The sequence below is a fragment of the Pangasianodon hypophthalmus genome, chromosome 23 (assembly GCF_027358585.1).
Source record: "Pangasianodon hypophthalmus isolate fPanHyp1 chromosome 23, fPanHyp1.pri, whole genome shotgun sequence".
NCBI classification, from domain to species: Eukaryota; Metazoa; Chordata; class Actinopteri; order Siluriformes; family Pangasiidae; genus Pangasianodon; species Pangasianodon hypophthalmus.
Window position 1 is genome coordinate 15734619 of NC_069732.1, and position 18724 is coordinate 15753342.

Genomic DNA, 18724 nt, shown 5'->3' on the forward strand with positions numbered 1-18724 from the left:
CTTCATGGAGCTCACTTTGTGCACAGGAGCATTTTCATGCTGGAACAGGTTTAGGCCTCTTAGTTCCAGTGGAAATTGCAATGCTACAGCATACTAAGACATCCCAGACAGTTGTCCCCTTTCAACTTTGTGGCAACGGTTTGGGGAAGAACCACTTATGGGTGTGATGTTCAGGTGTCCAAAGGTGTTCCTGACATCTGGCTTTCTTTTGGAAGATGAAAATGTTGGTCTTTTCTAGATTTTACTTCAGGTCCATAGTATTGCTCCAGCAAATCCAGGAGCTGTTGTAACCCCTGTTCAGGGGATGACATCAGACCCTGGTTGTCCAGGAACTGCAGATTTTTCCAGTAACACCACTAACACCAAAATATTGACCAGGGTTGGACTTAAACTGCAGCCCTGTCTCATGCTATTTTATTGTCAATTTTTTTTTCACATTTACTGTTTAAGTATATGGACGTGATGATGTCATATACTTTACCACATACACCACATTTTAGAGGATTATAAAATAGTCCGGTGTACCAAACAGAATCAAAAGCTCTTTTAAAGTCAGCTAAATCACTATCTTGTCTGCCCCAGGTTGCTCTGAACAGTTCTGGGTATTCAAACGAAGAGCAACTGTAAACTGCAAGGCTCTTTCATAAATTAATGGGCCCTCTTCCCTTTTTTTTAAAACAGATGCAAAATTTTTACAGGCCCTTTGAGGATATATGGTTTATTTCACACATTGCTCCCTTACATATCCCACTGGTAAAATCACAGTCACAACCATAATCCATTACAGAGCCAGGCACAGAAAAACAAGCAATAATTTTTAATTCTGCTCATGAATCACCAGGACAGCTGCAACACCCTGCTAGTGCTGCAAGTATACCACCATCTTTCATATTTCCTAGAAATATTTTAAAGAATAATTTATAGATCCTAGGCCGGCTGGCACGGTTCATAAAACAGGCTTTGTGTAACATGTGTTAATAAACAAATAAGCTCTTTAAAGAATTAGTAGAGTAGTGGCCTTGCTGTTGGCAGCCTTGTTTAAATACTATAAAATGTAATTTTGGGAAATTGCTGCAACTCCATTACAGCCCATAATGTAATAAGCAAAATACGCTGTGCTTCTCTTAACTTGCGGGCCTTAATAACCCTATTAAAAAGTATGAATGTCTAAGTCACCTCTGAATAATATGGTAAAAAAAATAGCATAAGAAATTGATCCAAAGAGGCATTATAACATTTATAAAAATTTCTGCTGGAACTTTCAGTACCTCAGATGTAGGCAAACTATGAAATACACAACTGTTGTGTATGGATGGGGGCACAACAAATTATAGTATCATCAAATCTTTTAAACATTTAAGTTACAGAATAGGAGTGATATCCTCTATAAGCTATTTGGAGACCATGAGAAGATTATTACAGGCCAGACAGATGCACTTTAAAATACCTAGGCATTGCTGGACTCTTTCAAAAAAAAAAAAAAAAAAAAAAGACAAACTAATGCAAGTTTTTCCTCCATGCTTATTGAATTAAAGTATAGGAGTATAAAACAGAGTATAAAGGCATCCTCTATGGAGCACTGGCATATACTGCTAAAAAAAAAAAAAAGTGTTCTCCCTATGGATTAATACTTGGACCAATCATGCAAATATTCTTCCTTAAGTGAGCTGAAATGAAAGCCCTTACTGACAGTAAATCTACAATTAAGCAATAATATGTAAAAAAAAGTGTTGTTAATTTGCTGTATTTAACACTCACAATATAGCCATAGAGTAAAGCTTAAAGTGCCACTAAATTGAAAAGGTGGTTATTAGTGCATCATGTTTGCAAACATACAGTGCACACTTTGAAATAAAACAAAATCACAGCCACAATGAAATCATGCTGAACTATTCCTTTTTGTGCGTTCTTGGAATGAACTTCAGAGTCACCGGAACTTTTGGTTGAAAGAGAGCATTGAGTTGAATGGGAATCTGGAAAGAAGGAGAAGAAAGAAGTCATCAGTTAAGTATCGGTATTTAGCTTGTACATGGCCTACATGACTTAAGATGCACGACCTCATTTAATGATAAGAGAGTGTTAATGACAGACCTGCGTCTCTTTGCACGTCTCCACACTAAAGTTCTGCAGCAGCTTCACTATCACCAGTTTCATGATCATCAGAGCAAACCTCATTCCCACACAGTTACGAGGCCCAAGACCAAACGGCATAAACGTGTAGGGGTTGATGTCATTCTCGGCACTGAACCTTTCAAGAAATCAGAGACATCACATTGTTAGTAATGCATATTTACGTTATTCTTGTGAGAAGTTAGCATTTGTGTACCCAGATGATGTCACAAGGGGACATTGCTAGCACAGTTACAATGACTCTTATTAGGAGAAAACATTTCAATTCTATTCATCTGAAATATAAGCGATAATAGATTTCATTGTTAGCTCCTAAAAATAAAAGAGCAAAAAAATTTCTCCTCATTCACCATTCTCCAGTGGTGTTCAATTAATGAGAAAGACAGTATAGAATTTCCAAAACACAGTGCAGCTATATATAACAGTTGGGCAGGGATGCGGCAGAGACTCAGCTCAGTTAGTGATTTACAAGATGACGAGCACGATGGCGTTGAAGTGACTAGTTTAAGTTTCAAGTTTATTTGTAATGTGCACAAAATGTCAGTGACAGCTGTACATTGAAATGCTTGTTGTGAGGCTCAGGTACTCTAGAGCTGCGCAGTACAAAATATATACATAAGAAGATGAGGGGGAAGGAGAAGAAGAAGGGGGAAATTATGTACAAATACAATATATATATACACAAAATATGGAGAACGTATTAGGCAAACTGGTATGTATGCTTAATATGTAAGTAAAATAAATGGGCAGTTAGAGTCTATATATAGGTAAGATGAAGGTTTATACTAAAGTGACTAAAAGACTAAAGTGCTGCTGCATCATTTCATTCAGGTGAGAGCTAAATCCCACTAGCAAGACTATTGGGGGTAGTCAAACGGACTTATGAGTAATGTAGAAAAACATTAGACCAACACGACTATGAAAAAAGTTTAAACTAAAAATGTCAACCCGGAGTTTCATTCCAAAAATAAATCTTGGATGCCATTGAAAATTATTATGCAAGTTGTTTAAAATAGATTTTTCCTTATAAGCAAAGAATTGCAGGTATTGCCACATCTGACAATATGCTTAAAGCTACACAATAAAACTATAAAACAACTTGCCAGCTGCCATTTTTATGGGACTTTAGAAATCTAGTATGATGGAGGAGCCACGCTACCTCTCAGGTCTGAACTCTTCAGGAGACTCCCAGAGCTGTGGATCCCTGTTTAGAACGTACGTAGGAATTCCGACCAGAGTGTTTTTAGGAATGGTGATTCCATTGAGCTCTATAGTCTTCTTGCACATCCTCTCCAGACGAGGAGCAGTAGGGAGGAGACGCATTGACTCATTAATGGCCATTTCCAGGTACTCAAACTTCATCAACGCATCGTAGGTCACTGGAGCCTAAAAACCAGATACGTTTGAGTCATTATTCTGAGTTTTTATTATTTGTGATTTGTGTTTCTACTCCTAACATTTTTCTTTGATTTTTTCTCTCTGATAAAGAGAACCATCATGACTCGCTGCTGTGTCCAAGTTGTTTGGTTTAGTCTACATTCATTCATTCATTCTTCAGTAACCTCTTTATCTTGGTCAGTATCTAGACCCCATGTCAGGAACAATGGGCACGAGGCAAGTGAACACATGCTGGGTGGAATGCCAGTCAATTGTAGGGCACCATGCACACACATTCACACACTCATTCACACCTAGGGGCAATTTATTGAAGCCAATCCACCTACTAGCATGTTATTAGATGGTGAGAGGAAACCCTAAAACCCAAAGGAAACCCACACAAACATGCAAAACTCCACAGAGATAGTACCTCTTGAGTTTGAACCGGGGACCCTGGAGCTGTGGGCTGCTGTGCCATTGTGCTGCCTGTTATAGTAGGCATAAAATAATAATATATATTTATACTTACATCAAGAGGAAAGGTTTTATCAATCTCCTCCACCAGTTTGCTCATGCAGTCGGGGTTAACTGTGAGATTATACAGGAGATAAGTGAGGGTAGTGCTGGTGGTCTCATAGCCTCCCAGGATGAAAATGAAGGACTGGGAAAGAATCTCGTGATCGGTCAAGCCTGTAAAAGACAACCAAGGCCAAGACTTTCTTTGAAACAAGAACACCAATGCTTTTAGATGATGCTCTATTTTCCTGGAAGTTTCCTGTATGTTTCATTGTTGCAACTCTTACCTTTGCTTGGTTGATCATCGGCTTTCTCAGCTTGCTCATCAGATATTTGGCTTTGGATCATGAGCTGCAGGAAGTCCACTCGCCTCTAAAAGGAAAGGAAAGAGCACAACTTCTATTTATGTATCTTTGCAACATATTACAGGCAGCGGGATTGTTAATAGACATTACAGAGTGTATATTTACTTCACACACACTTTTTCATTCGTGTTATGCTGGTCTTTGATCTTTTTCAGTGCACTGTAGAAAAAGTCCATAGCTGATTTTGAAAACAGGGTCACCCCCAGTTTGCATAAAATTGGAACAACAAAGGGAAAGATGGCTGCAAAACAAAATGGTCATTAAGGCATTACAGTTAAAATTGCATTACAAAGGTTGATTTGGCCCAGATTCAATTTTGATGCTTAATGTTACACGTTCTGATTAATCGGAATTTGTTTGAATGCAAAACACCAATCATTTCAAATTAGATTTGAGGCACTTAAGACAAGCTTTAAACAAGCAGCTAAAATCCAATTTCTTTGGTATTTCTGATTTCCTATTTGAGCAACACAGGGTTTTTTCTGCAGCCTAAACAGCGATTAAACACATCAAAAATCAATCCTTTCACAAATTGGAGGTGTCATACAGTCTCCTCAAAAAGTATTGGAACAGCAAGGCCAATTCTTTTGTTTTGCTATACACTGAAGACATTTTGCTTTAAGATCAAAAGATGAATATGCTTGGAAGATCTTTTGAGATCTTTTGATCTCAAACCCAAATGTCTTCAGTGTATAGCAAGAACAAAAGAATTGGCCTTGCCATTCCAATACTTTTGGAGGGGACTGTATCTGATTAGTCAAATTGGATTTCATGTATTTTTTCTATTACATACATTTCAACATCTGTATGCTGTATACTGGTGTTCATGACGCATATGACTGATGCATATGACGTTACTGACTTGGAAATTGTACATATGTGGGTCATGTGCAGATCTGTTCACACTAGTGACAAATATGGGTCACTTACAAACGTGAATGTGAAATCAAAGCAGAAAGATTGGAAATTTGAATTGCACAATAACGTCTGTACTGTTTCACTCAGAATTCAAACTATCAACTGAATTGCATTATTAAGACTACAACTCATAGCGTGACTGCTGGGTTTTACTGTCACTGTGTTCATGACACACTTTACTGAATTATATATAAATATCATAATCTGATAACATCAGATAGGACATACTAATTATCAGGATTAAGGGACTGAAGAAGTTGATGTTCAAAAATTTCTTGATCTGGACGACAAACGGATCGTCAGGGTTGTTAATGGAATCGATTTCAACACTGAAGGAGGCACTGGTGACCACATCCATCGTATAGGGAGCAATGACCCTGGAAAAAAGAGAGAATTCTCTCAAACATTTACATCATTCATACATTGTCAGACCTGCCAACTCTGAAGAAGAATAATGTGTAGTGTTGTGGCATGGAGTAACAGTTCATTTTTGATATAGTCCTTTCACAAATTACCTGTCAACTTGGTAACAATCACGTGCTTGGGAGAAAAAATCTTGTCTGTTTTAGGTAAGATTGTAGACACTAGAGGGACATGCAAGAAAGTAGAATTAACTAAAACAGACTATGACAGCTTTTTGAGAAATGCTTAAGTCCTTTGTGTGGAGCTGGTGAACCCTGGGGGGTGGAGCTGGTGAACCCTGAGGGGTGGAGCTGGTGAAGCCTGGGGGGGTGGAGCTGGTGAAGCCTGAGGAGGTGGAGCTAGGGGTGGAGCTGGTGCACCCAAACTTCAAACCCTAATCCATGAAACGGTGTACAACATGGAACAACACACTTAACAACATGCCTATCTACACTGAAACACCTCCTGGACTTTTGGCTCGACTCCGCCCAAGTAGGAGAAGCTGGATCCAGTCTGACTCCACTCCCTGGCCTCAAGGAGTACGTCTCGGGTTACTTGACTGTAACCCCATTCCCTGAAAAAGCGGGACCGAGATCCTGCGTTTCAATAACGCTTATGAGAACATTCTTTGTTTGACCGGTTGTGAAGCAATTGTGCCAATCACGCCAAGAATTGGCTTAAATAACCTCGGTGAGTGACGTCATTTGATTACGTGCACATGCAGGTTATAAATAGACGTGAAACAGACATACCAATATCAGAATGTATTTTTGATAGACTTCAAAGCACTATTGTAAGTCGCTCTGGATAAGGGCGTCTGCCAAATGCCATAAATGTAAATACCCTCAGATTAAACCCTGTATGAAGAGACGCCCAGTCACACCAACAGTGCGGCATTGAGGCGCAGCATCTCGTTCCCGCTTTTTCAGGGAACAGAGTTACAGTCAAGTAACCTGAGATGTTCCCTATCAAAAGCTATTCTCGATGCTGCGTTTCAATAATGCTTATGGGAACGAGAAAACCAACGCTGCCGCACTGGAAGTGTCTGGACCCCTCAAAGTTGTGTAGTGGGTGCGCACAAGCATTGAAGAGGTCTTGGACATGACTCTGGGATGTTGACTCAAGGACACGCGAGCCCGGAGTAGCATGGACATCCAAACTTTAGAATCTGACAAATGTGTGCATCACACACTTGCTGCAAGGGGACACCTCTTGCCAAAGCCGTAGAAGATGCAACCCCCCTGGTTGAATGGGCCCTTACTCCTAGAGGCGAAGCTTGACCACTGGCTAGTGCGGTGGACGTAAATCTGAAGAGCACGTACTGGACACAGTAAGTGAAGTCTTTCTTGCTCCGGTGTCGTGAACGGCGGAGGGCAGAAGGCTTCAAGAATGACCGGATGTATGGTCGAGAATGGAACCTTCGGAAGATAATTAGTATGAGGATGCAAAATAGCTTTGACCAGCCCAGAGGCAAAGTCTAGGCAGGATGGCGAGACTGACAGAGCCTGCAAATCCCCAATTCTCTTCAGAGAAGTAATAGCCATTAGAAAAACCATCTTTAGGGTCAGAAACCTGAGAGGCGCTGACTCTAGTGGTTTGAAAGGGGTGTCAACCAGACCCTCGAGCACTACAGCTAAGTCCCACGAAGGGACTGTTGCTTTAGTGGGCAGCCTCAACCGCTTGGCTCCACGAATGAAGCGGGCAACTAGAGGGTGCCTTCCCACAGAAACCCCATCAATCAGAGCATGGCAAGCCAAAATAGCGGCCACATAGTCTCTGAGAGTACCAGGACATGTGCCTGTGGACAGTTTCTCTTGCAGAAACCCCAGCACTGAAACAATTTGGCAGTGAACTGGGTCTGCATGGTGTGCCATACACCAACTTTCGAAAACACGCCATCTGAGGGCATAACTTCTCCTAATGGAGGGAGCCCTAGTACTTACAATAGTCTCTACTACATCGGCTGGAAGCCCAGCATCTCTTAGATGGTCCCCCTCAGGGGCCAGACATGAAGGTTCCAGAGCTCAGGCTGAGGATGAAACACTGTCCCCAGTGCCTGAGAGAGAATCTCCCACGGCGAGCCGTGGAGGGGGGATATTAGATCTGAGAGCCACACTCTGGTCGGCCAATGGGGCACTATCAGTAAGAGGCGAAACCCTTGTTGACAGACCTTGGCCAGGACTCCCGGGAGCAGAGCGATCGTGGGAAATGCGTAAAGACGCAGTCTGGGCCACATATGGGCCATTGCGTCCAGACCCAGGGGAGCTGGAGGAGTCAGAGAGAAGTAGAGGGGACATTGTGCTGTCTCCTGTGAAGCAAAGAGGTCCACCTCTGCTTCGTAAAATCTTTCAGAGATTTGACTGATTACTTCGGGGTGGAGTATCCATTCCCCGTGTGTCACAGCAAGTCTGCTCCCACATTCATATGCCCAGGGATGTAAATCGCCCTGAGGGACAGGAACTTGTCCTGTGCCCAAAAGCAGAACCTTCTGTGCTAGCCTGTTCAGGCGGCGCGAACGCAGTCTGCCTTGGCGATTTATGTGAGAGACTGCCGCAGTGTTGTCCACCCACACTAGGACATGGTAGCCTCTTAACTGATGGAGGAAGTATTTCAGGGCCAGAAATAGAGCCATCATTTCGAGGCAATTGATGTGTCAGTTGAGAAGATGACCTCTCCAGATCCCTTGGGCTGGACGGCCATCTAAGACCGCACCCCAGATGAGCCAGGACGACATCCCGATGTCGAAGTGCTAGCTCCTGAGACTGAGTCAAAATCAGCCAGTCGTCTATGTAATTTAAAATGCGGATGCCCTGGAGTCGTAGAGGAGCCAGAGCTGCATCCATGCATTTTGTGTATGTGCAGGGCGACAAGGCTAGGCCGAATGGAAGAACCCGATACTGCTAAGCTTCGCCCCCGAAAGCAAACCTCAGGAACTTCCTGTGTTGTGGCAAGATCTCTATGTGAAAATATGCGTCCTTGAGATCGATCGTCACGAACCAATCACCTGATTGGATCTGAGACACAATCATCCTGATTGTCAACATTTTGAACTTGTATGTTCTGAGGTAGCGGTTCAACCCACGAAGATCTAAAATTGGACATAACCCCCATCTTTCTTGGGAACCAGAAAATACCAGCTGTAATAGCCTGACTCTCTGTCTGGCAGGGGAACACGTTCTATGGCCCCTTTGTCCAGCAGAGCTTGCAATTCCTCTGTCAACAAATGAGCTCGTTCTGGTTTCACGGAAGTGGAGACCACGCCGTTCAAACACGGAGAACGGTATGCAAACTGAAGCCTGTAGCCTTTCCCTACAGTCCTTTCTACCCATGGAGAGATATTCGGCAGTAGCTTCCACGCTGCCAGTTTCTCTGAAAGGGGCACTAGTTTTGACACTTCGCTCTGTTGGGGGGATGTTAGATGTCTGGTGTCCTGAAACGTGGCAGGAGGCAACCGAACATGTAACATTTTGCTGGAGGGTGCCAGGAAGGAGCCTCTACTCTCTGTTGGAACTTTTCGTGCCCCTCCCCAGAGGGGGGGCACACCCCCACTGTCCCGGGCGCTTGACCCTCAGGACTTCTTCCTTTTGGACGAAATGATCGTCCTCAGATCCGGCCTCTTGCTGGGCTGCTGAGAGCGGTGAGCCGCTCCCCTATCTGGGGCGCACGGCTTGCCAGACTCTCCTGCGACTCTCGCCAAAGAGGAACCGGACTGGGTCGGGGCTGGGTGGCCTCCCGGAAGCTACTGACGACCATATTCATGGAGTCGCCAAATAGGCCGGAAGGTGACACAGGGGCATCAAGGAGGAACACCTTGTCCCTATCCTTGATGCCCGTGAGGTTGAGCCACAGGTGTCTCTCCGTGGCAACCATAGCAGCCATAGAACAGCCAATGGTGCGGGCCGTCTGCTTGGTCAGACAAAGAGACAGATCTGTGGCTTGGCGCAGCTCTGAAAACGCCCCCTCACTAATGCTCCCACCTGTGCTCAGGTCTTTCAGCAGGTCAGCCTGGTACGCCTGCAGAACCGCCATGGTGTGCAGGGCAGCACCAGCCTGACCCGCTGCTTGAAACGCCTTCCCCACCAGCGAGGATGTTAATCTGCAAGGCTTGGTGGGGAGAGTTGGCTTCTTAAGTGACGATGAATTCCCAGGGGAGAGATAGCCCGCGAGCGTCTCTTCCACCTGAGGCATCATCACATACACCTGCACCTTAGCACCCATGATAGTGGAATAAATCAATGTCGTGGGTACAAATATGCACGAGGAGTATGGCTTACTCCATGAACGAGACAACTTGTCATGGAGATCTGGGAAAAAAGGGAGAGCTCGATGTTGGGATCTCTCCCCCTGGCCACCGGACAAAAATCTGTCATCTAACTTGGAGTGCCTGGGGTTGTCTTGCTCTTGTGGCCCGTCCAATTTAAGCCTGGCCACAGTGTTAGTCACCACCTCCAGCAATTCCTCAAACACTCTGTCATCGCGTGAGAAACGCGCAGAGGCGGCGCTCTCCGTTTCACTTTCGCCAGAAGCAAGAGAACCCGCGTCCTCGGCTCGCTCTGAAGAAGCGTCGGGGCGCGCTTCAGCAGCGAAGGTGGAGACATCGCGATCTGGGGAGAGTGCGAGAGAGAGAGAGGAGGCAGATCATCGTCAGGGATTACTTGAACACAGGGTGGCAAGAATCTCCTGACCGACGAACTAGACATGATCTCCTTTTTCACTTTTTTTTAAAAAAAGAAACAATGCCGGAATCAAAGTGCGCACACACACACACACACACTCTGAAGACAAGAAAACCTGAGGGTATGTCTGTTTCACGTCTATTTATAACCTGCAGGTGCATGTAATCAAATGACGTCACCCACCAAGGTTATTTAAGCCAATTCTTGGCGTGTTTGGCACACTTGCTTCACAACCGGTCAAACAAAGAATGTTCTCATAAGCGTTATTGAAACGCAGCATCGAGAGTAGCTTTTGATAGGGAACTTGACAGCTGACAGGGTGAAAGCTAACAGATGTTCCCTCCTAGATGAGTCAAGCTATCCAACCTCTTCTTTTCAAACTGCTCTCATGTCACAGGGCAGCGTAACACACTTGGAGGAAAGTGCTGTCTGTCCTGCTCAGCATACATGAGCTCACAGATATCAAAAATATGCAAATATGATTCAAACTCTCGATCTCTGGAAGATAAGCCTCAGACTCAGAAGCACCACAAACAGCACTTTAATCACTTTCTAATGATCATTTCCAAAAAAATATTTTAAAGAGCTAGATTTGACACCTCATTGAAGGACTATTTACTATTTTTTTCTCTCCTTCTAGTCAAACAATGCCATCACCACAACCCTCCATCTGGCCCTCACCCACCTGAACAATAAAGACACATATGTTCGAATGCTGTTCATAGACTTCAGTTCAGCATTCAACACAATCATTCCTCAGCACCTGATTGGAAAGCTAAACCTGCTGGGCCTGAACACGTCCCTCAGCAACTGGATCCTGGACTTCCTGACTAGGAGACCTCAGTCAGTCCGGATCGGGAACAGCATCTCCAACACCACCACACTGAGCACTGGGGCCCCACAGGGCTGTGTGCTCAGTCCATTGCTGTTCACTCTGCTGACTCACAACTGCAATGCACAGCTGGAATCACATCATCAAGTTCGCCGATAACACGACCGTGGTGGGTCTCATCAGCAAGAACTACGAGTCAGCATACAGAGAGGAGGTGCAGCGGGTAACGGACTGGTGCAGAGCCAATAACCTGTCTCTGAACGTGGACAAAACTAAAGAGATGCTTGTTGACTACAGAAGAGCACAGAATGACCACTCTCCGCTGAACATCGGCGGCTCCTCCGTGGGGATCGACAAGAGCACCAAATTTCTTGGTGTTCACCTGGTGGAGAACCTCACCTGGTCGCTCAACACCAGTTCCATAACTAAGAAAGCCTGAGGAAAGCACATCTCCCACCTCCCATCCTCACCATGTTCTACAGAGGGACTATCGAGAGCATCCTGTGCAGCTGCATCACTGCCTGGCTTCAGAATTGTGAATTGTCTCGGAGCCTTCAGTGAAAAGTGAGGACAGCTGAGAAGATCATCGGGGTCTCTCTTCCCTCCATCACAGACATTTACACCTCATGCTGCATCTGCAAAGCCACCAGCATTGTGGATGACCCCACACACCCCTCTCACACACTCTTTACCCTTCTGCCCTCTGGTAAACGGTATCGAAGCATTCAGGCCCTCACGACCAGACTGTGCAATAGTTTCTTCCCCCATGCTTTCTTCCCCCATGCTATCAGACTCCTCAATACTCAGAAACTGGACTGAACACACACACATACATATATACACACACAACTGAGCATCCTCCATCCTCTTTGTAATTTTTTTGCAAGTATTTGCACATGTTTATGCTGCTACAATACTTATTATACTGTACATAGGCTGCTACTCTTATGTTTAGACATTATGTTTACCCTATTTCAGCTACTTGTATTGTACTCTTGTACTCTTTGCACTATTGTCACTAGGTTCACTTTTAAACAGAACTGTGTACTGGTTGGTGCTGCACTGGGACTTACTATGCCCACTGTCTGTCCCAGTAGTCATTGTACTGTCTTGTGCTGTCTGCACATGTTTGCACTTGTGCACTTTATGTATAAATTATGTAGTCCCTTGTAGTTCTGTGTTGTTCTGTGTCTGTCTTATGTAGCACCTTGGTCCGGGAGAAACGTTGTTTCCTTTCACTATGTACTTGTATATGGTTGAAATGACAATAAACTCCACTTGACTTGACCTGACTTGACAAGTACCTAATAAATAACGTACACTGATAGATTTTACCTTGACAATGGGAAAATGGAGTCAAGCGATCACTAATGTGAGACAGAGGGAAGGGCTTCCAGGAAGTCAATTAATAACTGAGACAAAACACCTATGCAACTGTCAATCATTCCAGAATCATATGTCGATTGGCTTATCTGCTGGTTTAATTGGGGGGAAAAGAAGACTGCTCTTTTTGCATATTTTTAAGTGACAACATTTAGAAGTGTATGTCGATGTTAAATTGCATAGTTCCTATGCAAAATGTGCACAAGTTTGCAAGTCTGCATTATTATGTGTATGAATCTTTGTCAATCATAAATCATTATGTATATGTAGTAATCCTTTAGATAGTTACCTTTGTGAAATATATCATAAAGATCAGTTTAAACTAACATATTAAAATGAGATCATTACACTACACTACAGGGTGCTTTTTGAAAGAGAAGCCCTCTATTATAAGGTTTCTTCAAAGAAACTTTAAGGGCTTCCTCAAAGATCCTTAAGGCGATACAAACCAAAACGCCCTTCAGGGTTGTAGATTTAGTGAATACAATCAATGCCCTATAGCTACAATTTTATTTTTTCAATTAAATTATAAATCAAAACAGATGATTATTCAGCTTCCTAATTATTTTGTTAGCTATCGAACGGTCATCTTCGCAGTTCTTAGAAAAAAAAGCCTTTTGCATTATTATATTATTAGTGACAAACACATACTCTTTAATTTTGACTGCTTCTCTTGGGTTTCTCTTCTTCAAATGGTCAATAAAGTGATCTGCATATTTCTCAGCAATAGGAAAAATCTGGAAGAGTAAAAAAAAAATGAAAATTGTTATTCATAATTATACATAATAGCTGTGTCACAAAATGCAAATCGCTAATTAACCAAAATGTCACATGAAGACAATCAGCATGTTATATAACTGGATATTTAATTTAATTAGATGTGTGGTCAGGCATGGAGGAGGCCATCTTGCTGGTTGCTCCTATAAGCTGGCTGTTTATTTGGCTTTAATTAGTACATATGATACATTTGAAATGAACTCAATGGTGCACCTCCTTAAGTCGTCCACTTGTAAAGAATGGAGAGAGCGAAGCACGGATTCGTTTCCACTTTTCGTCTTTTACTACAGTTATCCCATCAGCGAAGGGACCAGCCAAATCCATATTTGCGTCCTACATCGAAGAGACAAAGGTAAACAATACTCAGTATCCTTGATAAGGACAAAACCTGCTGTAGTCATGTAAAATGGAGTTCATTTTCAGATTTGATTGTTCCTGTAAAGGACAATGTAGACTTACCCTTCTATTAGTGAAGGTAGAGAAACACTCTTTTACCATAATAGCCTTGATCATTTCAAGATCTAAGGTCATCAGAATTGGTAGTCTTCCATCATATATCCTTAAAAAGAAATGTACATTTGATCATATCTGACTCACTAGTGCTCCAGTTCACTCATAAAACATGCAAAATGAAGATGTGCATTTAATTGCAAAAAAACAAGGCTGTATTTATAGTGAAGTAACAATCTGGACTTTTATTTAATGGTTCCAGCAACTTGTTTATGATATTTAGGGTGTAAACATACATGTTTATTCTTGCTTTTAGGTATTTTAAATCCAACACAAATTCACAAGACTGAAATCAAAGCTTGTAATCTGTGCTCACCCCCAAACCTTTCCATATTTCTTGAAGCACTCCGTATCAAAATTGTAAAAACCCTGAAATGGAATCAAACATTACAAAAGGGAGCAATATGCCACTTCTGTATGGTACAACACCAATATTTATACACAGTGTTACCATTGTAATGTAGAGTGTATAGTTACTCACCTTTCTGTAGGACAGGAAGGTTCCCACGAAGGGCCAAGGCCTCGGTCCTGGGATCCCCAGTTTTTTGAAAAATCCATACGGCCAAACACTGTAACTACAGGCAAATAACATAACACATATTACATTGTGTTTTCAGATCACTCTTGTATTTCCATATTGCTAATGTTCATCCCCACCACCTGCAGGTTTGGATGGAATAAGTGGAAGGAGACTGTGATTTCTACAGGAGTACATTTTTCCTGTCCTTCTGTAACATGGGGAAGTCATTTAAGATTTGACAGCAGTTTCAAAATGAAGTGGTTTCTTATTATTTGACGAAGTCCTGAACAAACCTTTTTTTTGCCTCTTCTTGTGATTAATAAACAAGAGCGTGAGAAGAAAAGACATTTAACCAAGTCAAAGTGCAGCTATAACAACTGTGCAAGGTTGAACAGATTAACTAATAGTTTGTCTGGATCTTGCTCTTAGGTAACGAACAATCAAGTAATGGACGTTTACACACACCCACCCCCACCGACCCACCCACACACACACAAACTGTAAGAACACAAAAACAATAATGACTTTCCTTACCTATAAGAATTATGTTAATAAAACACACCCACTCAATCTAACCATAAAATGATTGAGTCACAAGGAACATTCAGTTGCAAGCATATTTAAACACACATCAATAATTAGATTATACTTACATAAACAACAGAGTGACCGCCAGTACGACTAGACTCCATGTCAGAGACAGAGATGGTAGGAAACTCGTTTCCATCACACCGCAAAAACAAAGCTCTTAGGAATGATCCGAATTGTCCAGCTGACAGTCGAGCTTCACCAATGCAGCGCCGAGTTTTAGACACACCTACGGGGAAGCATTTTATAGAGATCCAAATAAGGTGCAAGTTCGAATGTGTAGGCAGAGAAAGATACAGGTATACAATAAAGGTGCACTAGCATGACCTAATAAGGTAAAAAGTAAGGCTCTGGAGCCCTAAGGAGTGAGCTAGACCAAAGTTTCAGGATAACATAACATATCCTGCATGACCTTTTGATTACTAATGTTATCTCAGCTCTGTTTATTATCACCTAGAATTAGTCCTCATAATTCTCAAATCAACAACAGAAAATGTTCTCTATCACGACACAATCCAATATATGGATCTAAGGGATATCAGTGTAAAAATTTTTGTCTTCTTTTCTGATTGTGATATGAATATATTCCAGTAACCCTCAAGTCCATTCTCTTTGTGTATCCTTTAAGCAGCATTAAGATCCTGTCAGTTGTAATATTTTAGTTTTTCCTGAATGGATCAGTGGCAGCAGTGTTACGGTTACTGTACCGGTATGTGGTTGTGAAGCAGGAGCTCAGTTTGCAGATGAAGCTCTCTGCTTCCTCATCAGTCTTTATCCCTGTCCTCATGTATGGTCACTTATGGACCTATGGAATTTCTAGGATTGCTAGGATCGCTGGGATTGCTCTCTGTGATGTGGGAAAGCATCGGCCAAAACTCCCTGGCTGGTTCCTGGTCGAGCTGTATCAGGTACATCCCACTGGACAGGATATATCTGTTAAAACTCTGCCAATGTCCTATACTGCATTCTTCATATCAAGCCTGGAGACCAAGAGTGTTAAAACTGTTTTGTTTTTTTTTTCCCCTCCGGCTCTTTTCACTGAGTCAGCTCAAGTGGCTCACCAATAAGAGCCAAGTCTTTCAGCTCCCAAACAACTCATGACTATTTTCCCCCTAAACCGGAAAAAAATTTGTTTGTGATGCTTTGACCAGTTGTTTTTCCAACAACAACAAAAAATTAGTTTGTGTCACATTTTCTTCAAAAGCAATTTAAACAATTAAAAAAATAAAATCATAAAATCAACACCTTTTAACATTCATTACAACAAACAGCCCAGACCTTGAAAATTATGCGTATGCGTGTGTGTGTGTGTGCGTTTGTGTGTGTGTGTAACCCCGGCCAAAAAAAAAATGTGCCAAGTCCAAAATGGTAAACGCGAAGCTTTTAATGGTCTTAACAACAAATCATTGGTCAGAAAATAAGCAAGAATGAAACTTTTGCAGGGAAACAGGGAAATTCCCTTCTTCTTGTATGCAAAGGTAAAATCATGACACTGATTAAAATGTTTGCTGTAAAGTTCAAACTAACACTTGTCTGGGTATACAAAATTTTCCAAAAATATCTTGTGGGATGTTTTTTTTACTTAAAAGATTAGTGATTATTTGGTTATCTGCCACACCTGATGCAGCTCATCAAGGGCCACAAGGCTTAAACATTTAAAGAAATTAAAGGGAAAAGCTTCCATACTAACTTCCTTTATCTGTTTGTTTAATTCCTGCTAATTTCCTGACCACTGATTTGTTGTTAAGACCATTAAAAGCTTAATATTATGCCATTTTTTGGCCTGGCACTTTTTTTTTTTTTGCTTTTTTTTAGTGTGTGTATATATATATATATATATATATATATATATATATATATATATATATATATATATATATATATATATATACACACACAGGTCACCCTTGATGTGAACGACACATGACTACTGTTACACTTCAACACTGCTATATCATTAGAAAACCTAATAAAACATAAACAAACTAAACCTAACCTTATCACATGACCTATAGTCGTCTTAGAGTCACGTGTCAGAGGTTAATCATAATAAACAGCTAGAGATATATCTTGATAATACCAATTAAATTCCTTACCTCTTTTTTTTTTTACTAATCCTGCTGGGACTTAATGCAATAACGCTAAATCCGAAATGTGTCCACATGTATATAGTCACTTCCTGGTTTTTTTTTTTTTTTTACAGCCTTGCACTTTTGTGCTTTTGGTTTGCACTACTAGTGCACAGCGCCCTATAGTGGACACTCAGGATTCTATCAGGCAGTGTTTTCACATTTACAACTGCACATCCTGTACAGCTTATGAACAAATGTCCTTTATGATCAGCTATTTGGATGAATGTTCATATAAATGTACATATAAATGCTTAGGGAACATCTGAAAGGGATTCACTTGGATACTTTCCCAAATATACTGTAGCATTCTGTCTTATACACCAGCAGGTCTCGAAGTTGTTGGATCCATTTAACTGTAAAATAATTTTCATAAACCCCTCAACACAAATTTCTTTTATAATAATAATAATAATAATAATTATTATATTATTATTATTATTATATTATTATTATTATTATTATTATTATTATTATTTAAATATATTATTAACATAATCTGACTATTTAAACATTAGGCTCATTATAATGTGTACAAAAATAGTAAAGCTATATATTATGCATAGGCTATATATTATGGCTATTTATTATTTATTAAACAAATATATTATGTCTATTTATTAAAGCCAAAAGAGCCTTTAGAATGGCAAGACACATTAGGGCCAACTTGTTTTTGAATTTCATTTAATTCAAGTTACAAGTCAAATGATACATTTGATAATATAATGGTGGAGTGTGATTAAAAAAAAACGTACAGATCCTCTGTCTATGCCTCTCAGGCCCCACTAACAACCTGGGATTAAATTAAAGAAATTTTTAATGACTGAAACTTTCAATTTTGAAGCAACAGATGTAATCCCCTGTGGACAAATATGTATAGTATATGTATAATGTATAATGAAGGAATGATATTGTCTAGAAAGCTGATGTTAGTTAATTAGTGGTTCTCAATGCGGTCTCTGGGGACCTCCAGGGCTCTGTGAAGCATAAAAAGAGGGTCTGTATATTTTTATAAATAATGACAACTTGAACCTAAAGTGCTGTGTTGGTGTTCAGGAATCAAAAGCTGTCCAGAATATTACTCTACACATTTAAATAATGAGTCTTGTATTTGAATAGTGTGATTGTGTTAAAATAAACATGTGGAGCGTATCTTATACTTAAAGGTGTCCCTGGCTTCGAAAAGCTGACTAATCACTCGCCGGCTGATGTTATAATTAGGGTGTATATAGTATATGTAGATACACTATATCCCTAAAGGTATGTCTACACCTGACCATCACACCCATATGTGTTTTTTGAACATCTCATTCCACATTTAGTCCCCTCTTTGCTGTTATAATATCCTCCACTCTTCTGGGAAGGCTTTCCACTAGGTTTTGGAGCGTGGCTATGAGGATTTGTGTTCATTCAGCTACAAGAGCTTTAGTGAGATCAGGCGCTGATGTTGGTGAGGAGGTCTGGGGTGCAGTTGGTGTTCCAGTTCATCCCAAAGGTGTTCAGTGGGGTTGAGGTCCGGGCTCTGTGCAGGACACTCGAGTTCTTCCACTCCAACCTTCACACACCATGTCTTCATGGAGCTCGCTTTGTGCACAGGGGCA

At 41.4% G+C, this 18724-nt stretch overlaps 1 protein-coding gene across 2 annotated transcripts; it reads right to left on the bottom strand.

Annotated features, from left to right (window-relative positions):
- Positions 1 to 802: 802 nt before the first annotated feature.
- LOC117595869 (cytochrome P450 3A40-like) lies at positions 803 to 17205 on the bottom strand. Of its 2 annotated transcripts, none has more exons than XM_053228299.1 (14): positions 17091 to 17205; positions 15060 to 15223; positions 14368 to 14461; positions 14203 to 14255; positions 13836 to 13935; positions 13590 to 13709; positions 13251 to 13336; positions 5535 to 5683; positions 4505 to 4629; positions 4311 to 4395; positions 4037 to 4197; positions 3290 to 3516; positions 2092 to 2248; positions 803 to 1973 (listed from the first exon to the last, which is right to left on the bottom strand). In XM_053228299.1, exons 2-14 carry the CDS (start codon positions 15131 to 15133, stop codon positions 1890 to 1892), a joined length of 1515 nt encoding a protein of 504 aa, XP_053084274.1. In that variant the 5' UTR covers positions 15134 to 15223; positions 17091 to 17205; the 3' UTR covers positions 803 to 1889. The 2 variants fall into 2 exon arrangements, with proteins under 2 accessions (XP_053084274.1, XP_053084275.1); XM_053228300.1 differs by lacking the exon at positions 17091 to 17205 and adding an exon at positions 15702 to 16056.
- Between the last annotated feature and the right edge of the window lie 1519 nt (positions 17206 to 18724).

Excerpts from the sequence above, each read along its gene's own strand:
- LOC117595869 (XM_053228299.1), bottom strand. The coding sequence starts at position 15,133 with ATGGAAACGAGTTTCCTACCATCTCTGTCTCTGACATGGAGTCTAGTC. Across the intron at positions 14,256-14,367 it reads CCTTCCTGTCCTACAGAAAG|GGTTTTTACAATTTTGATAC; the intron begins GTGAGTAACTAT and ends ATTCCATTTCAG. Across the intron at positions 5,684-13,250 it reads GAAGCAGTCAAAATTAAAGA|GGTCATTGCTCCCTATACGA; the intron begins GTATGTGTTTGT and ends TCTTTTTTCCAG.